Genomic DNA, 22,121 nt, shown 5'->3' on the forward strand with positions numbered 1-22,121 from the left:
TAGGGAACTTCAAATGGAAAAGGTAAATGTAATCCTAAGTAGACAGGAAACAAAACTGCTTCTTTTTTTCTACTTCATTAACAACCAGAACATTGATCATAAAGCTGTGGCACACCAAAATACTCACAAAGCTGCAAGCACTGAAAACCAGTGAGCAACTGAGCACAGTCAACCGACAACCAGGAAAATCAGTCTTTCTGACATCTACCAGTAATACTTTGAATCTGAAAGGCAAACTGGAGTTGAATTCATGACAAAACAATATTTAACTGTGAGAGTTTCGTGCCTATGCTGCAACACTATGAGTTAGAAAAATTCAAACAGATCTTGGTATCTCCATGGATAAACTAGGATAGTGAAATGATGTGAGCTCTGGGCAGAGGTGTTGACAGACAACATGCTCACTTTATCACATTTATCCTTTTGCAGTGTGCTCTGAATGGCATTCTCATCCCAAGGTCCCTTTTACAATATAGCACCTGCTTGACAGGAGAGGGGATGCTTCGGTTTGCCAGCCAACCCAGCCCATCCTCCTGAGCCACTGCATTGCATCTCCTCGGGAGTCATTAGGTGCTACAGTTGCCTGAACCAAACAAATCCTCTCTGTTTCCCCAGTTTGTCATGGATGCATTACCCTTGCTGAGTCCTGCAGAACCACTGGCAGCATTTCTCTCCAAGATGCCAGCTGAAAGGGAGCCTGAATAAATCAGCCAGAAGTGACTCGATCTCTGTACAGCAGCACCCACTGCAGTAGGGTCTGTCATGGAAGGCGGGCAAACTACCTCCAGTAAAACCATGGTGAAATGGTGAATAACATACCCCAGCAACTTCCAGCAAGGCTATAAATATTAGCTCAGTGATGTGCACAGCTCCTACCAGCTGAAGAAGTGGGAAGGCTCAGGACATTGTCTGCACTGTGACATTTCACAAGCCACCAATCTGGTTATGTTCCTTTCAATCAAACTTTTTTGGTTCGTGCAGCTGGTCAAAAAAAGAGGGGTGGGTATTATTCTGCATTTTTCCATATTCCCCTTCCAACACACAAACCACCCCCTCTTAAAACTCTCTTAGAAATGTGAAAAAGTGCGTAGCCATGTTAGGAAGGGACCCTTTCAAACCAGCCTGCCCTGAAGGTGGTCCACCAGCTGCACGGTTTTGCTTAGCAGAGGCTCCCTTGTCTTGGGGCTGTAGGGGACATGGCCATGCCCCTGCCCTCCCGCCGTGCCCTCAGCCGCCAAGCAAAGGGCCCCGGACCTGGGGCTGGCCCCATCCATGTGGCGGGATGGGTGCGAGCCCGCGAGGGTGAGGGAACGGGGATGGAAAAGGGGGAAAGGTGCACGAGGGGACCAGCCGCGACACTTACTGCAGAACCGCCGCCGCCTGGCCCCGCGTCGCCAGAGCCGCGTCCGCACCCAGTGCAGGCACAGGGACAGGTCCATGGCTCGAGGGGCTGCCTGTCCCCGGGGCCACCTGGGACACCCCGCTCCCTGCTGGGCACACTCACAGCAGCCCCGGGCCAAGCCCCAGGCCACCGGGAGGATGCGGTGGGTGGCTGCCGAGGCCCTGCCGTCCCTCCGTCGCCATGCCATGTTTTATGCATGAAGGTGACAGCGCGTAATTTCATCCTGATTCTCTGCGCCTAGTGTGTATGTGAGCTCCTGCGACGTGGAGGAGCCACGGCATCGGTCCTGGGAGAGTGAGCTCAGGGGGAGGCAAGGAGCGTGCAGCGCTTCTGGGGTGGGGGAAGGCACCCATCAGAGAAATGGGGCCTTTTTCAGCCTCTGTGGTATCGCTGAAGTTCATCCATCTGCAGGTCTACAGGTGCTGCACTCTGCATGGACCCCAGAGCGGGAAGAGATTCAAGGATATGAGGATGCCCTGCAGAAACCCACGTGCACTCTGGCCACAAAACCATGGCCTGTGTTTGAAACCCCAACCCCGCTGCTGCATTGTGAGGAAACGGGTGCTGAGAGTGTTTGAGTGCAATAAAGCTTTAGCATGTCCATGTCAGTACTGCACTGGTAGGGGTGGTCAGCATTTCTTACTTATATTCTAATTTCACTTTCGATATTACAGTAATCCCCAGAGTGCCACTCATCACCCTGTCACCACTGTGCAGCGCACTTGTTCTGTAATGTGACAAAATGGCCTTTCCACCAATGAGTTGACAAATTAGGCACCTGATCGCATTCCTGTAAGCTTTGCCTCAGCAAATACGTTTGTGTTTCTTACTTTAAATGTTCCCTACATCTCAAGAAAGAGGTTACTGTACACTCCCCCCAGCACATCCTTTACCAGATAAGAGCAAAGCTAAGAAGTGGGTCTGGAGCACGAGCTGTGTTGCATATCCATAGGCAGTGTCCTGGCCGGCAGGACCCCTGAAGCCCTTCCCTGGGGCAGGTCCTGCTGTGAGACCACTGAAGGTTGGACAGGAGGGCGGCAAGCCCTGCAACATGCACCAGTGTAACTGGAGAGCGGTGGCTGGTGGGGTTTCAGTTTCATTGCCATTTGAATCTCATAGTAGGGTCACCCAAAGGGCCGTCGTCGAATTTTTGGGTTTGATGTAGGCAGGTAAATCTTGCGCTCTCATTGTAATGACAGGTAAAACCCAGCGGATGCATTTGAGCTTCATTTTAAACTTCGTTGGATTCATCCCGGTCTGGTCTAAAAGTAGTATTTTGAATCCCTATTGGGAATATAAAAAACTCAGTGATATTTCTCCCTGAAGTTTGTGTTAAAGCCCATGTGTAGCTCATCCACACTGGGAATTCACACAATATTCAGTATGACAACCCCAAGCAGTCTGGAAATCTAAAACCAAAACCACAAATCACTGTCAAGGGAAGATATGAAATTCCACAGACCCCCGTTACATTTTGCCAGACATCAGTCATGTCAGATTATTCATTTGGAGCTGATCAGAAATGAAAGTAATGGGTGGTGCCGAAACACTTCGAAAAACATGAAAAATTTGCTTTGAGTCTTGAGTCTGTTGTGGTTTAACCTCAGTCAGCAACTGAGTACCACACAGCCGCTCGCTCACTCCTCCCCTCCCTCCCGCCCCGGTGGGATGGGGGAGAGAATTGGAAGAGTAGAAGTGAGAAAAAACTCGTGGGTTGGGAGAAAAACAGTTTAATAATTGAAATAAAATAATAATAGCAATAATAATAGTGTAGTAATAATAATAATAATAAAAATAATACACAAAGCAAGTGATGCACAGTGCAATTTCTCACCACCCGCCGACCGATGCCCAGCCAGTCCCTGAGCAGCGGCTCCCCCAGCCCCCCTCCCAGCTTCTTGTGCACCTCCAGCCTTCTCAGTCGGTAGAGCATGGGGAGCTGAAAAGCCCTTGACTAGTGTAAGCACTACTTAGCAACAACTAAAACATCGGTGTGTTATCAACATTGTTCTCATCCTAAATCCAAAACACAGCACTGTACCAGCTCCTAGGAAGGAAATTAACTCTATCCCTGCCGAAACCAGGACAGAGTCATTGTGCAATAACTTCATTTTGAGATCAGAGTGAATTAGCCACATGCTGTGGTGGATAACACTGCTGGCATAACAGGGAGCCGCTAAACCTGGTTATTTTCTCCACCGACATGATTCTGGTATGTGAATGGGCACCGTCGCCTATTTCTGTTTCTATCAAGAAGGACTCATCATATGATGCTTTGGGTCTGTTGAAACCATTTCTGTACCAGACTGGAAGGGATTCCTGGGTCACCATGTCCAGTCTCCAGCTGCCTTAGGCAATCCCAGCTATTTCAGAATTAGGCTTCCTGCCCTCTTTTACTTGCGGAATAAGGAAATATGGGTTGAGGGAACTTTAAGTGGTGAAGAGTCTCTTTTTGATTAGAATTCAGCACAGCTGTGATCTCAGTGTCACCAGTTACTTGCAGTGACTCTGATGCACATAATTTACAGCAATAAATGAGATATAACAGCAGGTATGTGTGGGCTGGAAATAGAAATTAGATCTGAAATGAGAAAGGTATGACGGCTTTGGTGTATTTTATGCTTAAATGGTGCTTATAATTGACTTTTTGGAATCGTACAGACAAATAAGAATAATGTAGAGACTAGCTATGTAGCATTAGATTTTGCTTGTTTAAAGAAAATACATCACAATGACAAGTATATTTGTGCTGATGATAGCTTGTTTTCTTCAGTATTTGATGTTTGTCCTCCTTCTTTTTTGTTCTTTTTTTGAACACAAACATACCTAAGCTTAGAATAAGGTATTTGTAGATATATTTTTACCTTAGAGTAGGCAGACGTTATCATTTTTACATTTGATTTCTTCCAATTCATTATTATTTTATTCATAACACTCTGGGTGATTTGCATGCAGTCATCTGACACCAAAGCGCAAAGGAGACGTTCAGAAAAGCTTAATTATGCATGTCATTTTCTACCCCCCACCTTCAATTTTCCTCCAATTCATTTTCTGTAAATGAATGATGACATGTCAGAGTCACAAGGCAGGGCACCCAGTACATGTGTCTTCCTGCATTTTACTTTAAAATCTTGGTGGAGAGGAAGAGACATGCAGTTGCGCAGTAGAAACAAGAACTGCTGAGCCAGTTTGCACCCAGTCATGTTGCTCCTGTAACTCCAATCAGCAAGAAAAACCTTGGCAACAGCCAATCAAGGCAACAGCCTTCAGTCATCGCAGAGTTTCCAAGGTTAAATATAACCGCGCAATCCGATGCTCATCACTGACCTCCCAGCGCAATGTGATTTTCTAGTGGCTGGTGCTATTTCTCTAGAAAGACAGAGACCTCCTGCAGGTAGTGATAGGCACAGATTGGTGCCTCAAGCCCTGACGTGTGGCTCCACTAGTTTTTTCCCTGCTGCTGATAAACAAACACAGTTATTGAACCTTTTCCATCAGCAGAGGAGATCTGTTGTGGGGCTATGTTCCCCCATGTCTCTTAAAGGCTTTGAGATGCTCTGATTGCAATATAAGCAAAATTTTTGGTAGTTAGCAAACCACAAGCCTGCTAAATGTCAGAGCATTGTACTTCAGCATGTCAGATGTCTGTTTTGATGTACAGTGGAATTCAATCTTATTTAATGCTTGAAAGCAGTTGATAAGGGGTAGTGATGTTAGTGGATGCCAAGAGTACACAGTGCACTCAGCGATGGAGTAACCAGCGTTTCAAGGAGAACTTTCACTTAAGCCACTCACTCCGTGTGCTTCAATGCAATGATTCAGTTAGTTAACTCACTGGGTAACAGGGTTTATAGGGGGAAAAACAACAAGTCAGCATTGATGCCTCAGGATACAACCCTGGCCGCTCAGCTCGCATACTGCAGCGCAGTCCTGTGCTGTTCTTGTGCCACCTATTGACCAGTTCCTCCTAACTTTTAATTCATTGTTCCCCTAAACGGAATATTTTCCAGTTTATTTTTAAATGCAAATATTTGATGTTGGACTTTGCCCAAGCAATTAATAGCTAGTGAATACAGTCAGTCTTCATGCCTTGATAATAAGCCCTAATTTAGAGCTGAACCACCCTATCCTGCACTAGTTGGGTCAGTAGAAGAAGAATGAGATGGGATGGGATGGTTTGTGTTATCCAGCATGTCAGATCCGATGGTGCTTTCTGTCCTTAAATATGTGATCCCCTGCTGAAATTATTATGATTGCACGGAAGTTCAAAACCAGAAGCTACCTGGAGAGTTTGCTGCCTGTCCATAGGTGCTTTTCCTGACTTGGCTGAGCTATGGCAAGGGGTTGACCTCTTGTTCCCGTATCAGGGAGAGGTATTGAAATGCAGGCTGCAGGTCCTCACCCACCGGGTGTGCTAATGGAGAAGTGCTTTTCTTTTGGCTTTCCAAGCCCCTGAAATCAGGAACTACGCTGCAGAATTAAGAAAATACTTTCAACTTTGTTATCAAAAGTCAAGGCAATGACTACATGGATGCATGTCCCCGACCCGGGACATTCCTGAAGTGCGTACAAGGTGGAAAACACGTACCATATTTGAGCTGTAAAGCTATCTGCACCTATCTTGGGTAGATAAACCCCGGATTGGCAGGCTGGCCTAACACTGTGAGTTGTTCTGCCAGCTGGCTTTAACAACTGTTAGTAGGCTGGGTATTGCTACTGCTCTGCAAATGTTTCTGATAGCTGTTGTCTTCCTCGTTCCACCTGTGGCAGTTAACCTTCTGAAGGGTTCAGGTTATAAAGAGTTATTCCAGCCCCACCTGAGAAGTGACTAAAACCTGTAGAGTGCCACACTGATGTGACAAGCCTGGGATTGGGGGTCTTAAATGACTGTGGCACCAACCAAGAATTTCTCCAGAACAACAGCATCAGCGGACCATGCAAGCTACTATCAGAGCAGGTAGTCCTTCCAGAGCTTCTCATAACAAAAAGGGTGATCAGAATGGTGCCCTTTTCTACATGTGATCTTAAATGGTCACTTGGCTCTGCAGCCAACACAGCCTTGGCCAGGCCAGGGCGTGACACTGGAGAAGTTGCTTCCAGCTGCAGCTTTTACCTCCCACTCGTGCTCTCCTCCAGCTGCACATTTCAGTGAGGCCATGACCTCACTGTGTATTTTTAAAAATATGTGGAAAATAAGCTTTCAACTTTCCTCGTTGCTAAATGGGCTGCCTCTTGCAACTCTTTATTCAGTAGAAAGGTAAAAACGGGAAGATGGGATGATAGGCTTCTTTCCCCTAATATAAAGCATGGTGGAAATTTCATATACTCTTTAAAAGGGATGACAAAGGGATCATGCACAAATTTTGTGTTTAGGGACACAATATTTTCTTTTTAATTATTTAAAGTTCAGTATGTGATCTTAATTAATTTTTTTCCTTGCATTTTACTTGTTGGCCTGTGGGCAATTTCTTCTAAAATTAATTGGATTAATCAGTCCAGAAATCTCAACTGGATGATTATGTATTTACTAAATATTTTTAGAAACAATTTCAGGTATTGGCAAGCATTTGGATTATGCTACTAATAAACTTGGCACACCATTGTACTGGAAGAAAGTTTCTCAAGTAACTATGATAGCTTTCTTGTTCTAGGCTCAACTATTCCCCAGGTACCCTCTCCAGACAGGACCTGCCACAAAGCATCAAATATTTAGGATTTAGAAATAAACCAACATTTCCCACTTGTATACATAGATTTGAGTCAGAAACACTGCAGGAAGCCCACCTCTGACAAAAAAGCTTTCAGAATGGATTGCTGGCCCAGAATAACAGCAGGAGAGATAACAGTCATACCTCTTGAAATATTTATCTTAGCATTTTCCCATCAAACATTGAAAATACAGCTGTACCACTTATGGGTCAATAAATAAACATTGTACTCAAGGCACAATTCCGTTGTTTCCTTAACCTTTTCCTAAATTTCCCTGTTTTCACTTGCAGACAGCTACCTGGTGCAGTAAAGCCGGCTCATTGAGCCAGGCTTTCAGGCTATCCAGAGTTTCACAGGTGTGAGAGCTAAGCCACCTGCTAAACCCTTTCAGATGGATAAACTCAGGGTGGATGGGATGGTGTTTCTGTAAAGGAGGATGCCTAAAATGGGAGCTGCTGTGAGAGTGGAGCTCATACGGAAGCTCCCAGCATGACTTTACCGTTGTCTTCCTCCTTGAAAAGATGTACCCAAGCAAACCACTAAAAAGTACACAGCAGACTTGTATCTGTTAAGAACGTTTTGAACACTTTATTACTATGATCTTGTAGCTATGTTTTACTTAGAGAAGAAGTAGGTTTCACTCTAAAAGGCTCTTAATCAAGAATAAGTATGCTTTTTAAGTGATATCCATTCCCAAATTTACTGAGTTGCTTTCTTCTTCCTTTGAAGCCTGCTCCCTTACTTACTCATTTAAAGTATAATTTCTGATAGTCCTTTTAATCACCTCTTCTATTAATTTCATCTCCTATGTCCTGGTTTTAGCTCTACTAAGTATTCTTCTAAGTATTTTTTCTCTTCTTTTTCTTTTAAAATATGTGTTGATTGTTAACGCATTGCTGTTTTCTATAGCCCTGACTATATTTTTATTATTCTGCATCTTTCTCTTTGAAGTGACTTTTTGGCAATTGTGACTCCAGCACCAAACACAGCACTCTAGGAGCTTCACGAGGACTATGCGGGCCAGAACTTTATGTCCTTCTTTTGTATGGTTATGCTTTTGTAAGCACCGTGGTATATAGTCCCATATCACAAAGGAAGCTCACACCCTGTTTCTTTTTCAGTCTTCACAACTGACTTTCTGTAAGTAAATTTATTTGTTAGGATTCTGATTTCATATTTATATAAAAGTGATTATTACTATGTTTCAATAATGTTTAATGATATCCCATAGAATAAGGAATGGTTAGATATCTTATATAACTATAATGTATCTGGTTACCTTAAACCAGAAAAAGAGGTAGCACTTGGACTACTAATAAGATTTTTAAAGATGAGTTATTATTTACTTTCCACTCCCCCTTAAGATAAATTTTTTCAATAATCCTGTCAAAAGGTGCGGCTCACCTCTTGGAATGGATGTAAACCATGTAAAGAATCCACAGCTATTGCAGCTAATATTATATGGAGTCCCAGTGCAGTCATTTGCCTTCAAGATTTCTGACTTTGTAAAGCTGATAGAGACCCTAATGGCATGATTCAAAGACAAAGAAAAGTGTAAACCTGTATTCTAACCTATTGTGCTCTCAAACTGAGGTTGTACAAGAGATCTGGTAGGAGAGAAATGGGTTCAAATTACTCTTTAGTCTGACACAAAATTTCCCTCTGCTTGCTCATGACTCAGATGCTTTTACTCACTCACTGCCTTAGAAAAGCATGCCTGATGAAAAATTTCTGGGCATTGTTTCTCCCCACCCTCCAAAACAAATGACTGTATAAAAAGAATCTTTTAGGCTTATTCCAGGGACTATTGCAGAGAATCAAAGACTTCAACTCTGTGCACCGCTGTGAAGGCGCATCGGTGGTCACCCAGAAAATAGAAAAAATCATTAAGTCTGCAAAGCCATGTTTCAAAAATAGTTTGCCTCAGTCCCATAGGCACATTCATTTTCTCCTGAAATTCTGAAACTTCTAGGCTTCAAAAGCTGAAACTTGAAAATTACACCCCAAATATTTGTAATAAAACTGCAAAAGCAGGCATCCTGTGTCTCCAGTGGAGTGGTAGCATTTACATCATGATGTAAATAAACTGTGAGTTAGGCCTGAGCTTCTCTTCAAAGTGAAGACCCTGATCACGGCTTTATTGAAAGCTTTCTGGTCTGAGGCTTGGTTTGACACGTCACACAGCTTGCTGGGATAACTGTAACTCAGAGAACGATAGAAAAACAGGTTGGAAGGGGCTTCTGGAGGTCACCTGGTCCAACTCCATGCTCGAATCAGGGCCAACTTCAGAGTCAAATGAGGTTTCTCAGGGTCCTCTCCAGCTGAGCTTTGAAAGGTTTCCCAGGATTAAGCTAAGAAAGCAGTGCCAAGTACCTAGGGTCCTCTACCTACATTAAATAAAGACAGGCCCCCCCCCGATTTTCAGTCCTGAAAACTAACAATTCCTGGTTCTTATCCTAGACCCATTTTTTTAAATGCTAGGGCTCCTTCCCCTTCAGGTTTGTCCATAACCGAAATTGTACCCAAACCCCATGTCAGTATGTTTTCCCTGGGCTGGTCATCTAGAGGGGTCTTGTACTCTGTCCTCCTTTTGGAGCATAACCACGTGACAAATGGGTGACGCCTCTCCTATGGGGCGCAGTGGCACAGCCTCGGGTGCCCTCTGCTGCTGCTGGCATGTGGCACAGTACAGCCTACCAGGATTTATCCCGGTAGGATTTATCCTACAAAGTGGATAAAGTTTTTGCCTTTTTTGGCTTTGGTCCAGGGAAAGGAAGGTCGGGGCACATGGGAACCAGCTGCACGCCAGCTCTTCGCCTGCGGCCAAGGCGAAGCCACCAGCTCTCACTGGGGTGGAGGAGCATCTCCTGCACAGCAAAGCCAGGAGAGGGGGAAGGATGCGGGGCGTCCCTGCAGCTGCAGGCCCTCTTGTCTGCTCCTTTGCGGTGTCAAATGGGGCCTCCTTGTGCCTCTCCACCCCTTGCACTGGGGACACTGCCACCCCCTCCTGGGCACCTCTTCTGTGAGGGCTGCCTGTGAGGGAGGAGGATAGTTTCTCAGGTCAGGGTTTTGTGACACAATTTTGGTTCATGGCACTTAGGACCATATCAAATACTTTAAAGCTGTGTGAAGCAGCCAGAAAATGTGCTCTCCAAAGGGATGCCCCAGAGTCCAGGCAGGGTAACTCTACCCCAGCTGACTTGGCTGGGAGGCCAGGTGCAATTTCCATGGCTCTGCTAGTGCAGCATTGAAGCCATCTGCCACCCTCTGGATGGGTTGACAGAAATATGATTGCACATGCAAGCCCCGCAAATTTACATTGACATGGGATTCAGCATATGTGAAAGCATGACCTGTCTCACACAGTGTTGGAAACATCCAGTCCATTGCAGCTGAATAGCCTAGTGCTGGGATCAGCCTTTATCGGAGGCTCCAAAACGTTAAGTAGCTCCTGAGCAGAGGTAGCCCCAGCCAGGAGGACTGACTTGGTTGATGCACCAGGTGAGTGGAGGAAGAGCTGCCATCACCTAACAGAGAGAAAATAAAGAGAATGACATGCAAGGTAATGCACACAAGACCTGCAAACAGAGGTGTTACTGCTACTGACCTGAGATGTGGTTTGTGTATACTGGGAGGACACGTGATGTCCAGGAAGGCTCCTGCACAACCTAAATGTTCACGTGAAGCAAATTTTTCCAAACTGGAGAGTTCAGAACAGGCATTGCTTTTCACTTAGGAAAGAGGTTTGGATGAGTCTGTCAGCTCTTAGGTTCATAAATGTTCACACACAAGTGATCTTACAGCCCATATAGCAACAGAGCTGAGAATCTGTAACACTGACTTCAGGACGCTGTACAGCTTAAAGCATCTTTGACATTGTCACCATGGACAAATGGTCATTTGCATCACTATAATGGTTACCCATGAAAAAGTCAGTGATTTTTTTTTTTTCCCAGGCATCTTCAAGAGATGACTCTTGTACTTTGGGAGAAGTTGTGCACTATGCACAAGCAAAACAGATTGACCCTGAGAGACGTAACAGTTTTATTGCCAGCCTCTGAACTAGCCCAGTGAACTTCTCAAGAGGAGGATGCTTTGCATTTTCTTCCTCACTATCCTCCATTCTTAGGAAAAGCTTTCAGTCAAAATCCAAAGAAGTTAGACATACCCTCTCTGACATCTCTGCTCAAAATTCATCTTTCCCATGCTGACAAAACAATTCTCATCTGACGTCGGCTGGATGAGCAAAAACAGGTTTTTTCCCCCTTTCACTCTATTGCCTTGTCTTCCTGGCTCACATCCCTGCCTTTAATCTGTTTTGCCTAGCTGACACCTCTTGTCCACTACGTAGGCAGTGAGGACATGAGGCGATGTGTAACTACCCTTTGAGTATTTTGTTAGTACAAACCCCAGCACACCGAGTTCCTAGAGTTTAGTGTAATTTCAGCAATAAAAATAAATCTCCACATAGGAGGAAACACTGGCTTGGAGTGAGGGGTGTTTCAAGCCCTTTCCACTTCCTTGAGCTAAAAAGATTTTCAGAGTCCTGTTTTTTTTGCTAATATGGCAATTAAGAAACCAGAGATTTTAAGAGAATCTCAAAGTTTATGTGGAAGTTTTATGGCAGAAGCAGAAATAACATCCTGAAGCAGTGAAAACTCATCCTGTCCCCAGATTATGGTGGCCCCCTCACACATTTCTTCTGCTCCCTAGGCTGAGGGTTTGTCCTGAAACGGGCTGATGACTTGGGGACCCATGGCAAACAGTCTCAGCAATTTCCACTGCGAGATCATACTACTCATGCTCATCCAGGTCTTGCAAATGCTTCCAGTGGAGAAAAAGTATTCCTCAAATTCCAGCAAAGGGCTGGGAGTGAAGTCTCCCAGTGAGATGATCCTTGAGCTATCCTCTCCCTAAAGGATCGTCTGGCTGGAGCAGAAACCCCCCTACCTGGCTGCTAGAGGAGCAAAGCATCCAAAGATATTTTCTCTCCCTGGAAGATGGGAGGTTTAATCATTCTTAACTATATAAAAACATAAGGGACAGAGCACAAACCCAAACTTATGCTGATATTTCTGTGACTCTTTAAAGAGCTAAGTAAATGATGGTTAAAGAAAACTTTGCCCTATAGGGAATGGCCAGATGATTCAAAATGCAATAGGATTATTTTTTTTTAGCACTTTCTGGCCACAAGGTGTCAATCCTTACTCACAAGAAGAACTAATGGCTGGTGTATTATTCTCAAGCAGAGCTTTAGCAAAGTTTACGGCTCTTCCAGGAGCAATGGTAGTTAGGGAAATAGAAAATGAAAAGGCAGTAAATGCAAGGGATGAGTATAAACCTCAACTGCAAAGTCTTCTCCTTTCATCTTATAAGGAGATCACATGCATGCTTGTAGTACTAGATACGCAGCTGCACCTGCATAGCTGATGGGTTAAATCAAAACTCAATTCCATTATTATTTTTCTGGAATATTTCAGTTTTGATAAGATACGTTAAAAAGTTGTCCTCTCTTCAACGTGTTTCTATTTAACGAAGATGTGGAAAAGATCAGCAAAAAAGATAAAGCTCTAGAGGCACATCCAGAAACACTTAACACTTCTGAATAACAAGTGACAGAAGGAAAAAAAGTGAGAAAAAAGAAATGGGAAAGCCAGGCTTTCAAAAAGCTTGGCACCATTTAAAAGTCTGATAAATAGCCAGATTTTTCAACAGTGCTTTAATAATGAAACACCTTCTTGCCAACTGATGCTGTATATTAAAATGCTGAAGCATTTTTGTCTTCAGAAATCCTAACAGAGCACTAGTAGTCCAGCTGAAATATAGGAAAGACATTTTTCCCTTTCACCACAGCTAATGGACATTGAAATCCCTCTGGGTTCCCCAGGTGAACTTCAGTTGCTCCAAGCGGCCGTTCTGCATTCAAGTACTCACGCCGAGTGCCAGCGGGAGAGAATAGCACTGATTTGCTGAAGAGCAAAAATACAAATTACACGGCACATGTAATTTAGTGGTATTCTAAACTGTCTCTTTCAGTTCTGCTATATTTTTTTCCCTGTGAGCAAGGTTGTGTGTGAATATGCATGGATTTATGCTCCATGGTGTCATGTTGCTTGCTGGAGGGGAAGGGAGGCATTTTTGTCTCCCTATAGGGATTCTTTCCAGGGTTGGAAAAAACGGGAAAGGGGAGAAAACCCTTTCTGTCCAGTCCACAGCAAAATAGTCTCCTGATGCATCCACACTCTGAAAATTGACTAAAGACGGTGTGTTTTGACCCCAGTAGGTATCTCCTGACCTTAGTCAGTTTGTCCTCAGTGCTTCTCACACCTGTTAGCACCTCTCTGCAGCCACCAGCTCTGCTAGCTTCACCGCAGCAAGTTCCCCCATGCGATGGTACCGGAGCCACTGGAGCCAGCAAGCTGTTGCTGATAGCGTCAGCTGATGGCCACAGAGTCACGCAGGCACAGCCAGGGTCTGGAGCTTGTTGGCAGGACCCTTGATTACTAGTGATGATGCCTAAGATGGAAGAAATCCAGCTCAACTGCTGGAGGCTTGACTGAGTTGGCAGCTCAAGAAAACACTTTCTCTTTCAACCAAGCCTACTTCATGTTGAAATCCTCATAGACAGTAAACGTTGCAGCTCTGTGAAGGGTCTCTGGGCAGAGCAGAGCTACAGTTCAGCAAGGGAATTAGCAAAAAATAGGTGGGTCTTCCAAGGGGATGAGAAGAAAATGATAATTTAATGCCCTTGGAAAACAGCAAGGAGGCTCCTAGGTCTGGTGAAGCAGGGAGTTTTTTACTTACACAAAGATTGCTTTGTGTAAGCGTTATAGGGAACTCAAAAGACTTCACTGGGCAGCTTCCACCCCCTGCCATTTCCCTCTGCCCCTACCTGGCCACAGTGTCTGTGCTTGGAGGAGTGAGCGTCTCCTGCTGCCTCACAGCTCAGCAGCTTTGGCACATATTGCACTCAGTGCTCTGGCGCGTGTTGCATTAAATGCATTGGCATGTATTGCACCTCCCCAAACTCACTGGTGTACGTTGTGTGCTAGTGTCTCGGCTGGGGCCCCTTTTTTTCCCCGGGGGGGGGCACATTTTCCCTAACACAGAGGCGAAGATTTTGTGGCTGAACATCCTTGTTTTGGAAATACTGCATCACAGGGACCTAATTCCTTTGCTGAGAAAGGAAATGAGTCGATCGGGTGTGTGCAACTGGGAAGAGTGAGGAGGAGTGAAGTCTTTGTGTTTGTAGCAGTTTTTTCCCCTCTTTTTGTTGAATCATGGCTAAATAAATAAATCAAACAATCCAGGACAGCCATGGGACAAAATCTGAAGAGCACTCTTAATGTACAGGTAGGGCATAAATAAGCTCTGCCAAAGGTCTAATTGTATCTGTGTTCACCCTGAGATGCTGACAACACACATTTTGGCACTTATTAAAGAACATTAATTTCAGATGCCATCTGATGTAAAACTGGAAATAGATACAGCTACTCCCAGGGCAGCAGCAATAAACTAAAGTTTCATGGAGCTCCTAGCCTGCTGGGAAACATGCCTACAAGACTGTCTTTGGAAAGGGCTGCATAGCAGCCAGCCCAGTTTCTGCCAGGCTGTTCCTGCTCAGCCAAGGGGAGGAGGTGCCTGTGCCCATACCCCTGCCCGGGAGCCCCCCCACGCTCCCTGGGGTAGGATGAAACCGTGATGGCAATTGTGGCTGCTCTGTTTGCAGGTGGGGTAGAGGCAAGCTGGATCTCCTCAACATTTTCAAAATACCAGTTTTTTTGTGATGTCCACCTCTCCCCCAAGTGAACAGGTTTCTCTTCTTCAAACCCTGTCCTTCAGGCGTCCTGCTATCACTGCTGCAGAGCCCAGGAGTCCTGCTGGTTTCTCTGCCAGGGCCCTGACTGTGCTGAGGTGAATGCTGAATTAGCTCTTCAACTGCTATTTTCACTCAAAACCACACTTTGCCACCTCTGCTTCCTCCCAGCCATATCTGCAAATATTGCAGTATGCATATTGTACTGCATACTCACTGTTTGGGATATTTTTAACAAGGTTGTTTCCGCCTCTCATTCTCCATGTTTTGGTTTTAAGTTATTGCAAGTTTTACCCTTTGTATTTAAATGTGCTGCAGTTGAAAGAGAGGTAGGAAAAACCCGGGACCATCTGTCTGCTTGCAGCACAAGGAGTGGCACTGCCGGCTTCATGCTGCCTTGAATTGAGCTGGTCAGCCCGGCTCTGCTCCAATGCCTGGGGACCTCAGTGGGGCAAATGCAGCCCCTGGCTATCTACAGACCCCTCCATCTGCCACCAGGCATATTTAAGGTCATATTTGTAATCTGCTTGTACACCCATCAGAAACACAACTGTGCTGACCGAACAATTTAATGCAAGTTGTCTGACAAAGATTTTAGGCTTCTGTTATGCTGAACGTAAATAAGCGTGTGTAACGCTGACCAAGGTTTCCTCTTATGAAGCTACCTGGGGATAAGGGAACTCACTTGTCTACCCAGATAAGCTCATCTGTACAGAAAACTGAATAAAGCCATGCCTTGTATACAGAAACAGTGCAGGTACATATTTTTTCCTATTGAGGTACGTAATATGTTATAATTTTTTACTGGCCATGTGATGCAGTATCAGGTCAGTGTGAATACCTTGTGGAAGTTACAGAGGTGACCTTTACTATTTGCATCAAGCTAGGTAGGTCTTGTCTCTGCTAGGATTTTACATAGATTTGGCTGGTAACGTGTAAAACCAGATCCTTTTGCACTTCAAAAAAGGCTACAGCAACATCTAGCTATCACTTTTTTGAAGCCGGTAAAATGATGCCAGAAGCCTCTGTGTGCACACTGGAACAAAAAAGCTTTCTTAAAGGGGGAGGGGGGGGGAAGTAATCAACGCAAGGCCGGTGGTAGACCACGGTCCTCTCTAGGAAAGACTCCTGTCTGCCTGCATCACTTGGTATCTCACAGCAAACCCTCTCTTCCCTCTGTGTGCCAACTGAGGCAACAGCCTGGGTATTTGACATCGGAGCACGATGGAATTTTCCAAAGCACAAAATTTAATGGGTTGTTACAAAACAAAAATCGTTTTTGACCTCTTGCTGAAGAATGGGGAGCTAATGCTTTCTATCAGCAGAGAGCTGTTAACGTGTTGAAAAGATGAAGCTGATTCCTTGATGGTGGCTCAAATGAATTAGAATGAGGAAAGGAAAATTGTCATCTTGTACTGAGCACCTCATAATTTTGCTGTCAGTTGAAGAGCTAAGATTACTGCCAGCAGCAGATAATGCACAGTGAAAGGAACCAAAAGCATCAAGTTGCAGAAAAAAAAAAAAGACTAGCATGTGTGCAGTGAGGCAGGGAAGGAAGAAAGGGTAATAAAAACCTGTTCTGAACAGTACATTAACCACTTAGGGGCAGACTGAAGACTGCTAAATGCTACTGGATCCTTTCTGTTGAAATGAAGATAAAAAAATTAAATACGAACTCATCCCTGACACCACTTTGTTTTACTGCACATAATCATAATAAACTGATATATTTGTGCTTTGAGAAATTGTGTTACAGAAAATGACAAGGCTGACAACTGGGGAAAATGCTTCCAAAAATCTCTAATCAAATTCATGAGTAGATTTTAAGTCCACTGGGGGAGTAACCATTTCATAATTGTTTTCAGAGATCATTTGAGCACTTGAACTTGATGAGAACTGGCACTTGCATGCTAAAAGCAAACTTCAGGCTGATTGTGAAATACGCTGTTCTTCTTGTGCTAGTTTATTATGTAAATAACACAGGGGGAACAGAAATAATACCATTTGACCTATACTACTGACTGAAAAGTGCAGCTTGGAAATTGTGAATGTTACGGTCAGCCATATAGTTCCCTATCTGTCATCTTTATGTCACGGCCTAGATAATGCAGTCTTGTTTCTGCTCTCCTAGCTGGGAGGCATCTGTAACTGAGATCAAAATGTAGCTGGAGATTAGAAACTGCAAATAGTTATTCATAAAATTGTGCTTTGCAGAGCGCGGCTTATTTTCTGAGTAAGTATGCAGGGAATTCTTTTCTGATAACAAATACATTCAGCAAGTGTGTGGTCTTTTCAATGGTGATTTGAGATCAGAGAAATGGAAGAGTAGTCTAAAGCATTCACAGCAAGTTACAAGATCAGCTGTGATTTTTCTGGAGCATCTGCCCTTTATGAGTATGATCTCAATATCATGATATTCTGACTTGTTTTTCACTTGGATCTTCTCAACTGGTTTACAGTACAGCCCTGCAAAGAGTTGTAATGGCCCAGTGTTGTGGGTTAACCCCAGCAGGCAGCTCAGCCCCACACAGCTGCTTGCTCCCCACCCCCGTCATGGGATGGGGGAGAGAATAGGAGGGGCAAAAGTGAGAAAACTCGTGGGTTGAGATAAATACAGTTTAATAAGTAAAAAAAGGAGACAAAGAAAAAAATAAAAACAAAACCAAGAAAAACAAGTGATGCAAAACCCCCACAATTACTCTTCACCAGCCAACCGATGCCCAGCCTGTCCCCAAGCAACAGCAGCCCGGGAAAACTTCCTCCCCAGCTTTTATTGCTGAGCACAATGTCGTATGGTATGGGATGTCCCTTTGGTCAGCTGGGGTCAGCTGTCCCGGCTCTGTCCCCTCCAAACCTCTTGCCCACCCCCAGCCCACTCGCTGGCGGGGCAGTGTGAGAAGCAGAGAAGGCCTTGATGCTGTGTAAGCGCTGCTCAGCAACAGCTAACACATCCCTGTGTTATTATCAACACTGTTTTCATCAAAACCCCAAAACACAGCACCATTCGGGCTGCTACGAAGAAAATTAACTCTGTCCCAGCCAAAACCAGTATACCCGCTCAAGTGACGATGAAATGTGGCAATAGGGTGAGCAGAAACATCTTAGGCTGGTTTTGCTGATGGCGTACCATGGAACTGCAAGGCAGGCTTTCCTTCTACGACCTCCTCATATTTGTGGCTTATCTCAGGAATTTTAAGAGTGTTTTTCCTTCTACTGTTCTCAAAGTGCTCCTTTGGCACTGCTGGCTTGAGGTCATTGCCTCTGCAGCAAAATGTCCAGTCATTTCATTGCACTGGAGAAGTCCTCTGAGCGCCTTTCATCATGCAGGGGAGGAGGGACAGAGCATGCTTAGGCTAAGTCTATACTCCAGAAATAAACTGTGCCAGGAACCATACCCAGCCCCTGGAAAGCAAACATCTGCACTAAAAAGCCGTTCCCTGGCGTGAGCCTGCCAAGTGCCCCATAGCAAACAACTCTCCGTCACTGCATAGTGACTAAGATGCTCCATGTACCCCTTTGAAGGCTAAGGGAGCTCATTAGCACAGATACAAGCCACCCCATGCTCATCAACCTTAGCACCCAGCAACATCACTGGGCCATTCAATTTACTAATAGAAATACAGCCTTTCTCTTCACGTACGTTGGTGTGGTGGTGTTCCTCCTGCTTTTTTGAAGCTACTGATGTGAATTTTACCTCTCCTTTGCTGGGGAGCAGAACAACTAACTGGAGCACAAAGTGAAGCTGGTCAGTTGTTGGTGGGCTTCCTTGCAGTACCCTGAGGGCCCTGGTGAATGGCAAGAACTGTTTCTTGTCCCTTCAGCAAACCAGAACCACTGCATTTGGTTCAGTGGTGGCATTTGCCCCCAGATACCAGCCACTTTAGGAATTAGAAATAGGGCTTGGAATTAATAGCCTAAGGATACTATTTTTCAGTAAGACTGAGTAGATGGCCATACATGGAAGCAAATCAACTCAGAGGAACATATGCATGTACACTGATGAAAGGAGGTTGTGTATGTTGGTGATAATCCTACTGCACAGGATTTTTTTTCACATCTGAAAAGTGATGATTCGAACCTGAAAAGTAGCACTTTTTAAAATAATTTGCTCCAAATCATTGGTGACATATATGCATCCAGAAAAACTGGTGTGACCTCAACTTTGCTGTTATGGCCAGCCCTGGAAACGGCAATCTCATTTTGCCAGTAATTTCCTATTACATTGCAATTTCACATCTGATGCTGTTTTATATTAGGGACATGCAGCTAGGATGTTCTTGCTGTTTGCTCACATTGCTTTCCCTGCTTGCTAAGTCCTCTGTATGTTATTCCTAAAACTTTCATAAGTTGTCCAGGGATGACTGATGTTCCTTACTTTATTTTACAAAACATCTAGGACAACTCTGGACACTATGGAAATGGCAGGGAGATCCTCTAGAAGGATGTCATCCTCACATGGAGCTCTCCTGAAGCCAGGGGCGACCGTGGATTTTGCAAGGCGGGTGCAAGCCTGAGTGCAAAAAAGTGAGTCCCCCAAAATAGTACTGAACCAAGCCTAATAGTACTCCAACCTGTGAAAAAAAGACCAATGCGTTCTTGATCTAGAACACCATTCAGCCAAAGCTGGTAAATGTTTTATCAACTTAAATGGGCGCAGGTTCTCTGACTGTATTATGCAGGAGAAAGCTTATGCAGAGGGAGCAGAAGCACCATACAAAATATTACTGCCACAGCTCATATTAGAGTTCACATCTTTTGTGTGAAAGGAGACTCCTGCAGTTTTATGTTCTAGCCATATCCCAGTCTTTTCCTAAAGGTGGCTGAAATTCAAAAGGCTGGTAGCTCAATGTAGCTAGAAAGCTATTTGGTATTTAAAATCCACCTGTAATTGCTGCCAGTCTTTGCTGTATTCACCATATATTCATCTTTTTTTGCTCCCAAGGTAGTATAGTCCAAGATAACTTTTCCTCCACACTTGTCACCCTCTTTTCCCTGTCTCTCGGACCATCACGTTGTGAGCTGCAGGGTTATGTGTCTTGCCATTTAGGCGTAGCACTCTCTTAAAGGCTCTTGTTGATACACCACATGGTCAATGACCTCTCCAGAATGTGCTGCTTCTGAGAAAGCTTTCTGAGATCTAAAGAACATATTTTTTGCAGCAGAGGTTGCTAGGTTGAATGAAAGGTATTGGTATTGGTGGAAGGGCTGTTAGTAGTTTCTGGGGGGGAAGGTGTAAGAATAGTAAAGACTGAGAAAGAAGGTCAAACTTTTAAAAAGGAGAGAGAGAATCATGTTCAGTTTGAAATTTAGGTCAGAACTACTCCAGAGTTATTTTTGTACGGGTTCATTTCATCTGCTTCACTGGCCACAAAGAAAATCTGTCTTCTTCAATTATTTCAGACAGTACAAATAATGTCTATGGAGCATGTTTCACTACCTCGATTCCAAGGGATAGTTAATCTCACGGGGGAGATTATCTGATGGGAACCCAATCAAGGCATGTTGTTTGATTAAGTTGGAGTCAATGGTAAGAAAAAGAGGCTTGTTGAGACATCGGACATAATGAAAGCCTCTAGTAGAGGAGAAATAGGATTTCACAGACCCTAAAAATGGTGCAGCTTGACTTAGTGACAGGTGAGCTGAGGAGCTGCAACACTCGTATACCTGTTTTAAATGCTTTAAAATGTTACATTTCCATTCAGTATCTTGCTAAGTGTATTCCACATATCGCTAGTAATGCCTGGTGCAGAACAGAGGAAACTAGGATGCCAGTTTAGGCAGCGTGTTTAGGAATCTTCCGCTTTTGCTCTCTAGTTCCATATCTGAAGTCATAAAAATTGTAACAGTTTCTAACTAAATGTGATGGGAAATGCAGAGGATTATGCTTTCACGTGAGAGCTAAGTAGCAGAAGCAGATGAGCTCTTAAGAAACAATGATCCTGGTTTTATGCAAATATGCCTGCTAAAAACGAATGAGGGAAGAGGAATATGGAAATAGATGATATAATAATACAGTAGAGTAACCAGAATTATTCTGAATAGATTTCTCTTATTAAGATTTTCATGAGGCGTCAGCTGCTCTTTGTAATTCTCTTCTTAACACTACCATCAAAGTATGCCTTATCAAAATATACATCTTTTCTGCTGCATTTATATTCACCCTATTTAAAATGGAGACAAAATAAGTTTTTTTGTGCAGGGTACTGAAATAATCATAAGAACGTACAGCAACCGAGAGTGAAGGGTTTGAAAAGACTCAGTCACAGATAAGAACAGGAGACTACTTACAAGTGTGCCATTTCCTTTGCCAAAGTAGCGACTGATGGAGGACACGCACTTTTCCCTATCAATTTTGTCTCAACTGGTGAAATCCAAAGCAGGCATCCATTCATTCAGCAATATAAGACACATTTATTATTGTGCAGTTAGCTAGCTACTTGTTTTCTGCTCTTTTTCTAATTAATATTTCATGTCAAAACATCCCTAAGTCCTGGAACATCTACAGGTTTCTGAACAGATGTGATCAATGTGAGGGGCCCAAATATCACATTTAATGGTATCACCACACATAGACAATGAGCACAAAGATATTTATTGGGTAAAAATTATAACAAACAAACAAAAAACTGGAGAGAGACCAAAATTGGAAGTGCTATAAATTATTTTTAGGCTGAGTGGAAATAAAGCAGGCATGGATGGGTAGACTTCATGAACTTCTGAGCTCAGGCATAATTGGAATTGCGTGTCTTAACTGTGCTTCACGTACTTCCATAGAGAGGCAGGTTAGCTGCCTCTTGGTCTTTAGAATACCCCTAATAATTGCAGTGATTGAGAAGTAACACTTCCTTAAACCATACCACTCTTGGAAACACCTGGCTGGCTGGTATTGTGGCATATGAGACAGTATGGCCCCATTCTGTCTGCATTCAACCGGGGCAGTAAACGGTATCTATGGAGTTGCAAAGGCATAGCTGGGGAAGAATTCACCCCTTTGAATTTGTTCTTCGAAATGCGACTGGCAAGGCTGGGTCATTTGTATCGAGAGCTGCTTTCTGTCCCATCTTTCATGAGACATTCTGAGCTTTTGCTGCACTCTGCAAGGCAGCTTTGCAGATCAGATTGGATCATATGGTTCCTCCCACCACGATGCTGCTCTGCAGCAGGATGACTCCAGGGTGTGACTTCGAATATCAG

At 44.1% G+C, this 22,121-nt stretch overlaps 1 protein-coding gene across 1 annotated transcript in view; it reads left to right on the forward strand.

Moving 5' to 3' along the window:
• The first annotated feature begins 1,196 nt into the window (after nucleotides 1–1,196).
• Nucleotides 1,197–22,121, forward strand: part of LRRC16A (leucine rich repeat containing 16A) — a 222,900-nt gene continuing 201,975 nt past the window's right edge. Inside the window, exon 1 of the mRNA XM_009324940.1 lies at nucleotides 1,197–1,302. Coding sequence (XP_009323215.1) covers nucleotides 1,197–1,302 — 106 coding nt within the window. The remainder of the gene's footprint in view (nucleotides 1,303–22,121) is intronic.

The sequence above is a fragment of the Pygoscelis adeliae genome, unplaced genomic scaffold (assembly GCF_000699105.1).
Source record: "Pygoscelis adeliae isolate BGI_AS28 unplaced genomic scaffold, ASM69910v1 Scaffold135, whole genome shotgun sequence".
NCBI classification, from domain to species: Eukaryota; Metazoa; Chordata; class Aves; order Sphenisciformes; family Spheniscidae; genus Pygoscelis; species Pygoscelis adeliae.